At 42.8% G+C, this 12,221-nt stretch overlaps 1 protein-coding gene across 1 annotated transcript in view; it reads right to left on the minus strand.

Annotated features, from left to right (window-relative positions):
* The window catches only part of KCNQ1 (potassium voltage-gated channel subfamily Q member 1), a 227,823-nt gene that overhangs the window by 68,937 nt on the left and 146,665 nt on the right, over nt 1–12,221 (minus strand). Inside the window, exon 4 of the mRNA XM_082270391.1 lies at nt 962–1,052. Coding sequence (XP_082126517.1) covers nt 962–1,052 — 91 coding nt within the window. The remainder of the gene's footprint in view (nt 1–961; nt 1,053–12,221) is intronic.

Raw genomic sequence — 12,221 nt, forward strand, 5'->3', positions numbered from 1 at the left:
CTCTGCTTTTTGGGAGGAGAAAGACATTTTTGTACAAAGTACGGGATACGCCCCTGCTAAGCCCTCAGTTACATGTCCCTATGTGACAAACCTCTGCTAAGTGCCCAGTTACATGTCCCATGGAGAATAAAATACCCAAAAATGATTGTCTAAACCAGCAAGTTTTTTTTTCCACTTTTTTTTTTTTAAGTGGCTTTTAAAAATAAACACATACAATTATATAAAGATTGGATGCAACCTGTTTAGAGTGGTACAATGCGCTTGGAAGTTTAATTTTTTTTTTTTTTTTACAAATGGCCACACAACAGACCAAAAAGAGGGCAATAGATAAGGAAAGAGGGATACAAAAGAGGGACAGAGCCTCCAAATGAGGGAAATTTGGATGCTATGAAAAAGGGTAGAAAATTGGACAGGTTTAGTAATGCAAATGTAAAATGGTCCTTATAGCTAACCAAATATAACATGCAAAGGTAACCTCACTAGTCCAAGTCGTATTATTTATCTAGAACCAGTGTAAACCTATGATGTGTGCATTTATTATAGAGCAAGACAACAACTACTCTTGGTTTGCATGGGGGGGGGGGGGGGTAGGTTCTACGACATGTTATTACTGCTCTCTGGGGTCCCACTAACGAGGTTACACATTTCATGTTCCTGTGACAGCGCTGTCACTGGGATAGGAAGTGAAGAGAAATCTACAAGAGACAGCAGCAGAAACCATATGAAGGTTTTAGGCTTCCCATGTATTTTAAAAAAAAAAAAAAAAACCCTCTTCTCTTTCCCTATTAGAGAGGTTTGCCCTAATTTCTTGTCCCAGTGACAATGCTAAGGAGAAAGTTCCTCAGTGGGGACAAAAACAGCAACAAAAAAGAGCGTCAAACCTTTCACCACTATTTATTATGCCTGCGATTTTATTTCCATCATTCTATTCGAATTAGAAAGACGTTTCATATTTACATACCATCCAAAATAAGGTTTCTGTGGCCAAATTGGAATACTGCTGTATTGTAGAAAGCACACTGAAAATAAGGCATACCAGCACTATAAGGAATCTGTGAAAAGAAGACATATGCCAGTGTTATAAAAACAGTCACACTTCGCACTAGGAGATCATTAACATCAAATCATAATCTATACATACATACATACTCACTCTATGTAGATAAAGATAGATAGGCAACTCCCATCCTAACATTGACCACTGGTTCCAAATTAAGTTACAAATAACTACTGTATTAGGGAACAGACAGAAAAAGAAACACTCAGCATCTTTCCATATAACTGTGCTGTTTATTTGGCGCACTTCGTTTTGTTTTTTCTTAATAACCATTCTTTTGTGAGTTACACCTTAATCTTACAATTTTGAACCTAAGTGCAGGGTGCAAAACATAAGCAAAGCATTCAAAATGGATTACAGTTTTATAAAGAATTTCAAAATTCTTTTCACTATATACAGGTGGTCATACAAGATGTGTTGGGTTCAGCGTACATGCATTGGCCTGGGATTGTTCAACCTATATAAAGTCATGAGGCACACGAGGTAGACCGCTATGAAAAATGAGGGGTGATGGGGAATTTTATCAATAGTGACACACAGAAAAGAAGAGGAGGCAAAGTTTATAAAAGCTTTTCTAATCAATTCCTTTAATGGAAAGGGTTGGTACCATGGCAAAAAAGTACACCTTGACCAGCTGTCAGTCCTTAATGGTCAATGTGTACTCACCACTCAGGCATGATGTTGCCATTACACTTTCCCAGCCTGATTACCAAACAATTCGGTTTATTCTGCTGAATCCCCTTGAAGAGGAGAACAAATTATTTATAGCAGGAGTTCCCAAACTGTGGGTTATGAGCTGCTTTTGAGTGGGTCGCGCTGAGCCGGAAATCACTGAGAGCGGGCCCGCTTAAATTGTGCTATGCGAGCCCGCGCAAATTACAGAGAGCCAGAGCAGTCAAATCGCAATGGATTCAGGACCCGGGCCACACAGTTTACGGAGGCTGGTCTGCATTTCCCACGAGGAGGATACTTGCATCAGTGAGTACGTACTGTAGGTTGTAGGATATGTTCATGGGGTGCAGAGCCAGCTCCTCGGTCCTGCTGGCAGGAGCGGTTTTGACTAGACTGGCGGTGGGATTTTCTCAGTTATAGCGGGCAGAGACGGCAGCCTCGGTGTCAAAGGAGGACTAGCTTCTATTTTTAATTCATCCCCCTCCCTTTAAAATATGCAATTATTATTATTTTTTGCATTTATATAGCGCCAACAAATTCTGTAGCGCTTTACAATATTCAATTACAAGCAAGTGGGTCACGAAAAATAATTGTATTTAAAAGTGGGTCTCGGCCCAAAAAAGTTTGGGAAGCCCGATCTATAGAATTGCTGTGGCAGGTTTGTGATACTAAATCTTGTAAAAACATCTCTTGACACTGGAGTTGCCAAGAGATTTAAAAAGCCAATATGGGGGATTTTAGTTGAGAAGTATGATAATCTTACCTCATTTTAAATTTTTAGTTAAAGAAATGATGGTTGGTTAGTTATTTCGTTAGTTATTAGTTAGTTGGTTGGTTGGTATGAGCAATCATACATTTTCTTGTTTGCACACCTTTCATAAATAACCCCTATGCCATTTGAAGTCCCATTAAGTAGGGTCCCGTCAAATACACTGAATCATTGGGTTCTATTTACTTCTCTTTCCAAATGTTTGGTAACTCATTACAGTATTACCTATATTGTAAGGTGGTGTTTAAATTGCAGATTTGTGTCCATTCTTTTGTGTATACTAGAAATATATAAGAAAATGCGATACAGAATAAACTGAAGCAAATGTCAATGTCACTACAACAACCATCCACATTAACACGTTCGGTTAAAATACATTTGGACAATATATAAAATACATAGAAATGTAAACAAATACATGAGCTGAATGGAGGTTTTCTATACCTGGCTGCATTTCAGATTAAAAGGTAAAATATTGTTTCACCATGGTTTATGGACATGGGCATAAGCTTGCTCTTGTTACTTTGTCCTGCTGCATCACCCAACTACTAAGCTACAATGCCCCTGAGCATTGAAGTAAATCCACCACAGACTGGCTTCAGAAAAGGAAAATGCCCCTTTTGGAGTGGCCCAGTCAGAGCCCAGCCCTTAACCCATCAGACAACATGTACAAAAGAATTCATGGCGCCGGAGACCGGATAGTCAGAGATCCCAAAACCTGTGGTGTCAAGCTGAATGGGATGGACGGCCATAAGTAGAGTGCCAATAAGTCAATGTCAGGGGTGCAGCTGTCCCATGCTCAGATCCATCTGAGAAAAGTACAACACAACAAATTGATGGGTTTGTAAGCGCTCCCCAAAATAATGACACATGGGCACTGTGGTCACAGATAAAAACTCATGATGAATGATCACAATTGATGAATGTCACATTTATTAAAAATTTGTGAAAGAACTGTTGAGCAGGATGCATCCAAACAGTGAGGCAGTACCTGTTGTGGGAGCCAGGGGGATGGATGGAAACGTCTCTCCAGCGTCTCAGATGGTGAAGGAGCATCAGGGGCAGCCGCACAAGAGGAATAATGGAGAGAGGGAGAGGAGGCCTGAGGGTGGGGGAGGCACAACCCCCCGTAAACCGAACCGGCCGCAGGTCTGCAGCACACCGGCGTCTCCTCGTTTCAGATGTCCTGAGCAGCGCCGACGGATGACGTCATCGGCAGATGACGATTGGCTCCCGAGAGTCCGTTCTAGGCTACAATACCGATGGTGACGGCAGCCTCACCGTGCAGGACGTGGCACACACCACAACAGCGGTCACTTCCTAGCAATAGGGGGAAGATAAACGCCACAAGAATGGAGATTACATGTTTCCGGCCAAGCCCTTCGTCAGATCCCCAATTAGACATGCTGTGAAATGACTTCAAGAGAACCGTTCACATCCTACAAATGTGTCTGAGCTAAGAAACTTTTTAAAAAAGAATGGTCAAAAATTCCTCAGAAAGATGATTGAGGTCTGATCCAGAGCTACCAAAAAGCACTTGCTTGAAGTCATTGCTGCCAAAAAAGGTTCGACAAGCTAAATACCGCCAAGGGTTCACCTAGTTTTTCTTCCAGCACTGTGAATGCTTAATGGGTGTGTTCAATAAAGACAGGAGAAATTAGAATTTGTTGTATGTTATCAGCTTAAGCACATATTTTTTTCTTGCCACTGTGTATATGGGCAGCCATATGTGCATAATACATATGCTTGGTCATCTTTCTACTTAGCAGTGCTGCACAATGTTGTGCCATACTGATCTTCCCAGAACACTTCTAATCTATCAGATGGGGTCTGGATAACTGAAAACATGAATTTTGGAAGCCCCCAATGATAGGATACACCCACAATGTACCTGGTGGCCAGAAACCCTGTGACTTTGGCTTAGCTTTGTGACACCAAATAGTGATGAAAGCTTCATTTTACTTCATGGTAATGCTGAAATTTGCCCTAATAATTGGTGTAGCATGTTTTTTTTTTGTGTGTGTGTGTGTCCTTTTGAGGAATTTTTATTCAATACCGGTCCACAGCAGAAAATTAAAATAAATCTCCCAAAAGCGACAGAAATGCCTCCTTGGTTGTCATTGCAACAAATGTCCCAACTCTTCCTTTAAGATTCCCCTAGATTTCCTCTAAGTTTCTGTTCCAGCAAGGACAGCAACGTTTGGACTTCCCATCACTTTCTGCCCAAGTGACAATGGTCATCAGGACAAAGAGGATAAATCTCTCCAGCCAGACAACAAGTAGAAAAAAAAAAAAAAAAACGGTCAGAAAAGCCTAGATTTTACTGGCAGCCTTCAGGAAACGTGTCAATCTTGAGCAATTCTAAGGCTATAATATTCAAGAATCACAATTCTGTATCGATTTCTGCTATGACAATTTAAAATTAGAGCCCGGGACACACAATTTCTAGAAAATGTGTGGATATTTCTTAAACCAAACAAAGAAGTTCTGATCAACTGACTGGAAGTTTTAGTGTGGGGGTTGGCAACTAGTCCATTGCCCATGTGATGGGCTTATCATGAACTCTGATTCCCCCCCCCCCGACTTCCTGGATACCATTTCTAGCAACATGATGTCACTGCACCCTTGCTGCTGATGCCCCATCCCTCTGTCACACCTCATTGACTGCTGGCTCTCAGCCCAGGGATACCATTGGCTGGCAGCGCAGACCAGAATCTCATTGGCTAGTGGCTTTACTGGGTGATAAAAATGACTTGAGTGTTTTAGGGTGATGGGGAGTGTGTGGGGCCTCTGTTCTTCCTAAGGACCAGTGACCGCTCTGCACCGATGTATGAGAGGGGAGGACATGCTGCTACCTGTAGGGTCTCATATCTCCCACTATGTTACTTATTCCTTACCCCTGCACTCTGCATTACATTTTACCGGCCTCTGACCGCTGAGCTACATACTACTAGCGGCCTCTGACCGCTGAGCTACATACTACTACCGGCTTCTGACCGCTGAGCTACATACTACTACTACTACCGACCTCTGACCGCTGAGCTACATACTACTACTAATACTACCGGCCTCTGACCGCTGAGCTACATACTATTTCTCCTACCAGCCTCTGACCGCTGAGCTACAAACTACTACTACTACCGGCCTCTGACCGCTGAGCTACATACTACTACCGGCCTCTGACCGCTGAGCTACATACTACTGCTACATACTACTACTACCGACCTCTGACCGCTGAGCTACATACTACTACTACCGACCGCTGAGCTACATACTACTACTACCAGCCTCTGACCGCTGAGCTACATACTACCACCGGCTTCTGACCGCTGAGCTACATACTACTACTACTACCGACCTCTGACCGCTGAGCTACATACTACTACTACCACCGGCCTCTAACCGCTGAGCTACATACTACTACTAATACTACCGGCCTCTGACCGCTGAGCTACATACTACTACTACCAGCCTCTGACCGCTGAGCTACATACTACCACTACTACCGACCTCTGACCGCTGAGTTACATACTACTACTACCGGCCTCTGACCGCTGAGCTACATACTACTACCGGCCTCTGACCGCTGAGCTACATACTACTGCTACATACTACTACTACCGACCTCTGACCGCTGAGCTACATACTACTACTACCGACCTCTGACCGCTGAGCTACATACTACTACTACCAGCCTCTGACCGCTGAGCTACATACTACCACTACTACCGGCCTCTGACCGCTGAGCTACATACTACTACTACCACCGGCCTCTAACCGCTGAGCTACATACTACTACTAATACTACCGGCCTCTGACCGCTGAGCTACATACTACTACTACCAGCCTCTGACCGCTGAGCTACATACTACCACTACTACCGGCCTCTGACCACTGAGCTACATACTACTACTACTACCGACCTCTGACCGCTGAGTTACATACTACTACTACCGGCCTCTGACCGCTGAGCTACATACTACTACTGGCCTCTGACCGCTGAGCTACATACTACTACTACCGGCCTCTGATAGCTGAGCTACATACTACTACTACCACCACCACCGGCCTCTGACCGCTGAGCTACATACTACTACTACCACCGGCCTCTGACCGCTGAGCTACATACTACTACTACTACCACCGGCCTCTGACCACTGAGCTACATACTACTACTACCACCGGCCTCTGACCGCTGAGCTACATACTACTACTACTACCACCGGCCTCTGACTGCTGAGCTACATACTACTACTACCGACCTCTGACCGCTGCATTGCATACTACTCCTGGCCTCGGAACTCTGCATTGCATACTACTCCTGGTCTCGGAACTCTGCATTGCACACTACTCCTGGTCTCGGAACTCTGCATTGCACACTACTCCTGGTCTCGGAACTCTGTATTGCATGCTACTCCTGGTCTCGGAACTCTGTATTGCATGCTACTCCTGGTCTCGGAACTCTGCATTGCATACTACTACTGGCCTCTGAACTCTGCATTGCATACTACTCCTGGTCTGGGAACTCTGCATTGCATACTACTACTGGCCTCTGAACTCTGCATTGCATACTACTACTGACTTCTGAATTTGGTCTTGCTTACCAATGACCCCTAAACTCTGCATTGCTAACTACACTGGACCCAAAACGCCTCAAGCCTTCCTTAATTTTTAATGGGACTAGCTAGGTTATCTCCTAAAAATAAATGGATGTGAAGCTGCACCCTGGTGACACGAACTTCTACTTGTTGTTCAGGTAGATCTCTACCTTTCCAGAGTTGCCTACCTCTGCTGTACTGTACACACACCAAATCTTTTTTGTAACATTTACCAGAAAGTAATTATCAATGCAAATTTCCCATGCTGCAAATTTGCCTGTCCATGGGTAGACCAAGGCAGTGTGAGCTGGCATGTCTGCATCAGAACGAAGTCCATTACATTTATTGTAATGGGGAGGTTAGCTTTTATGGTAAATATATTATTTTAAGCACAACTGCCCTTCACTATATATTACAGATTTGTATACTTTATTTCAGACTAAAAAGTCAAAAACAAGCAGTAACCTTTACAAAGACAAATACGTTTTTCAGTAGTAGGACTTGGCCCTATGTGTATACAGTATACGCTTGCTATAATAAGTGTTTCCTGGCCACCAGACTGGATCTGTTCTGCATTGTGCTAAATGAGCACTCTATTTCCCGGAAGAAGGATGTATTTAGAGCCAGGAGGCTGAAATCTTGTCTGAAATAGAAATAATGGTAAAAAACTCAACACATCACATACTTTATTTTTTTCAGAGGCTGCTTCATCAAGTACATTCTCTGTTAAATGTAACCATAACCAAACAGCTGAATTTGTTAAGACTTCTGTAGGGCCACAATTTGGGTAAATGTCATAGTCTTGTGTTACATCCACCTGTACCAGATGGTCACAGATGTAGGATGTCATTGAGGGACAGAGAAACACTATAATTTACTGGGTCTGTTCTGTATGTGCAAAAAAAACAGAAAAAGATCCTGCAGGACTGTGGAGTCGAAGGAAATTTTGGGTACCTGGAGTTGGAGTCAGGAGTCGGCAAACAATGCACCTGTCGGTGCATTGTCAGCAACAATGGATCTGATCCTGCCATAAAGCCAGCGAGTTTGTAGCTTTTTGCACACTGTGCTTCACTGTTCCCAGTCTATATCAACCCTGTCTGGGTCTCCCTGTAAACTATAGAGCTCCTCCCCCTATATTATGGCACTGATGAGACGGAAGGTGTTCTGTAGTCCTTACACTTCCTGAACTAGGGTGACAAAGCTGCTCCTCCATGGATACAGTACAATGAGTGTGGTCACCCTAAGGCAGATCACCTGTGCGGTCACCTTCCACAGCCTGCATTGTTTTGAGAGAGATTAGGCAGTTCTAAAATTTACCCGATACAAGTGATGTTAAGGGCCCGTTGCCATTTACAATAAGCCCTGTTAATGACGCATCCCTTGACAAATATTTGCATGCATTACGGTACATATTTGGTTAATCAAGCCAGCGTAAAGTTGCAGGTATCCTCATATTGAGTGTCCTTTTCAGTTTCTACAAACCCTTAGCTATGCCTTCAGTCATCACTACACCACATCTGTAAACTCCATTTGCACAACGGCCGCAATCAAAACTATAACCCTGCCTTGAGAAGTTTACTTTGGCTGCTTCTTTGTTGGCATGTTACCATTGCCAGCTGGCTCCATTCACCACTGAAATACACGGACTTCCTCATCAAGAACAACAAAATAAAAAAAAAAAAAATAGCGCACTATATTACACATAAATAAACTTTTTCACAACTGGCTAACTTTCTCAGTTTTGGCAAAAGTCAGTAAACGCCAAATGCAGGCTACATGTTTATTGTCTAAAAAGTGAGATAATTCTCTGACGCACGCACTTTTCCCAGACTGCCTGACCCCAATAGAACCTAAATACATTTAGCCTTAGAGCACTTGGGTGGTATTTTGGCACCTGCTTGTCTGCATCTTTCTGAGCTAAAAGGAAAAAAGTCAACATATTAGGGATCACTGAACAGCGTGAGAGATGAGGCACAACGCGGAAGGATGAATCAAGTGAAAAATAGGAACACAAAAATACCAATTTTGCATAGATCTGGATCTAATATATTCCTTAAAGCTCCATTCGCACCTGGGCATTTGGGATTGCGGGCTGAATCGCCCACAATCTCAAAACGCTATGCAAAAATTACAAATTGCACAACACTTCAAAAATCAGTCAAATCAAAGTCAAATCTACTTTATTGTCAATTCTTCCACATGTACAATACATGCATACAGAGAATCGAAATTACGTTACTCTTAGACCCCCGGTGCATACAGATAACACTTGTTCAAGTGCCATTCATTTACAATGGCACCTAAACACGGGTGCGATTTTCCCGCGATTCTCCCACAATAAATCACGCTGCAGTCGCGGCAAACCACAACACGCAAAGCTGTCGCCCAAAAGAAGCTCCTGCTCCTTTTGAGTGACAAGCTTTGCGCGTTGTGCTTTTGTAGCAATTGCCGCGCGATTTATCGCCGGGGAGTTGTGGTAAAATCACACCCGTGTTTAGCAGCCATTGAAGTAGAACTAGAGGCAAAAGTTTTTTTTTTTCCATTTTGGATAGAGCACAGGAGGGTTATAACCGGTCAGATTTTTTTATCGCCATCTGTGTCCCATTGCGGAGATTTCCCTTTACTTCCTTGCCCATAGCCAAACGGGAAGTGACAGGAAATCCCTGCAAATTAGGGGAATTCCTTGGGGACGCCCAGGTCACCAGAACTAGCGTCCCCATTGGAAAATACACCCCTAGTACTTTTCTGGGGACAACCCAAAATTTGGGATTTTCTTTTACTTTCACATTCAATAATAATGGTAAACAGGACAAATAGAGAGGGTGAATCTCCCTAATGGATGCACAAACAGCAATAAAAACTGACAGGCATGATAATCCCTCTCTCCTCCCCATCCAAAAAAATAAAAATAAAAAATGTTGGCTTTAGTTATACTTTAAATATGAAGGGCACCTGAACAAGCGTGCGATTTATCATTTTTTGCACAGAGTTTTGGGATTGCGGGCAGAATCCTGGCGATTCTGCCTGCAATCGCAAATGCCCAGGTGTGAACCGAGCCTATCTGCAAGTTATGTGAAGCCAGGGACTGATGTGAAATTGCAGTGTTTAAAGCGCAGCATAAATTGTTCACACTTCATAAATACCTATAATAAATTAATTTCACTGATATTTAATAAAGTAATGGTCTTTCTTCCATTTAATGGGACGGAGACATTAATGCTAAAGCTGGCTATAGATGACTATTTTATTTTATTGTTTGGTTTAATTTAGACAACGTTGTCTTTTTTATTTATTGATAATGGTGGGTGGTTTCAGTTCTTTATATTTCATATTGGATTCTCATGTATAATAAAGTTTTTACATTTTTATAGATGGATGCCATATTTTTATTTTTTGTTACTATACCCCGGAGGCCCATAGTGCTTTAGACCATTCTATCTATCTGCCTGTTGTCTATACAGGATATGTTTTGGCCACAGAACCCCACTTTATATAAGTGAAAGGGGCAGGTAACTAGAGGTTCCTCCCCTTTTTGATCCGCTCAGGCACTTTTTTTTTTTTTTTTAAATGGACACAGATGACACTTTCGAATGTCCATTCCGTATGTCCGTTTATCATCCCATCCCTTTGCGGATGATAAACGGACATAATGTATGTCTATGGGATTGCGGATGTCAGCGGATGACGACGCTGACATCCGTTTTTGTGTCCGTTCCATTTTTTAAAACGGAAGAAAAATAGGGTTCTCTTCCGTCTCAAAAAACGGAACTGAACGGAAAGGACGCAAATCTGATGTCAGCGGATGGTCATCGGCTGACATTCGCAATCCCATTGACATGCATTATGTCCGTTTTTCATCCGCAAACGGATGGAATGAAAAACCGCCCGTGTGAAAGGACCCTTAAAGTTTTTGCCTTACTTTTTGATTTACTTATTTACTATTTGATTTATTACAGGTACTTCGAAAGCGTTGCCACTTTACACAGCGCTTTACATATATATTGTACATTCACATCAGTCACTGCGCTCAAGGAGCTTGCCCTCTACGGCAGCCTTTTTCAACCAGGGTGCCAAAGCACACTAGGGTGCCTTGAGGTTTCTTCAGGGGTGGCTTGGCAAAATGTCTAAAAATTGCATCCAAGCCTGCATGTGGATGAAGGCTGCTTTTTAGTTACATATAGCCACTGGTTTTCATTATGCACCATTACAACCTTCTAGCTGCCGGCATTCATACGACCAATGACATCATCAGTTGATAACGAGGATGTCAGTCACCTGCATATCATTCTTGTTGGACCCTCCCCTGTCCCTCTCCATCAGCATTGGGGGCATTAGCTGAGTGATGGAGAAATGAGAAACATTGGAATACTAGTCAGTACCAGTTTCCAAAAGTTTATTTGCTTTGGAAGAATAAAGCAACTCTAACGTTGAGTGTCCTACGTGTGGATGTTTCTGCAATATGTAAAATTATTAGAATAGTTTTTACATTTTAGATTGGGGTGCCTCAAGACTGTCCATAATTTTTAAAGGGTGCATTGACTGAAAAAAGGTTGAGAAACACTGCTTTAAAGGTCCCCCAACTCACATTTATACATAAGTAGGGCCAATGTATACAGGAGCTAATCAACCTACTAGTCTTTGGCATGTGGGAGGAAACCGGAGAACCCAGGGGAAACCCGCACAGGCACAAACTTTGTGCAGATAGTGCCATGGTTGGAATTTAAACTGATGAGGCTAGGCGGAAATGCTATCAGCTAGTGAGATGATCAAATAAAAGTGAACCGATTGCCCCAAGCAAATTCTCCCCACTGTGCCATTGTATTCGGTCAATGGACTCCTCTGCTGTCAGAATATACTGATCAATGGCTGCAGCCACTGATTGACAAAAGTTTTTCAACATTCCTATTCAACAGAGGTCAGAAGTAGAGAACCAACCAACCATGCATAAATCGAAATTTGGTCGGTCCCTGCTGAAAGCTGACATTTTGATCCATCTATAGCCAGCTTTAGTTACATTTGCAAAAAAATTCTGAACTGCAAAAAACAAAATAGAAGGTGCACCAGCCCTGTGTATTATCCCAAGAAAGAGCTCTGAGGAAGAGGCCCTCGAAATGCGTAAGCCACT

Source organism: Pelophylax lessonae, assembly GCF_965119305.1.
Source record: "Pelophylax lessonae genome assembly, chromosome: 10".
In the NCBI taxonomy this organism is placed as follows: Eukaryota; Metazoa; Chordata; class Amphibia; order Anura; family Ranidae; genus Pelophylax; species Pelophylax lessonae.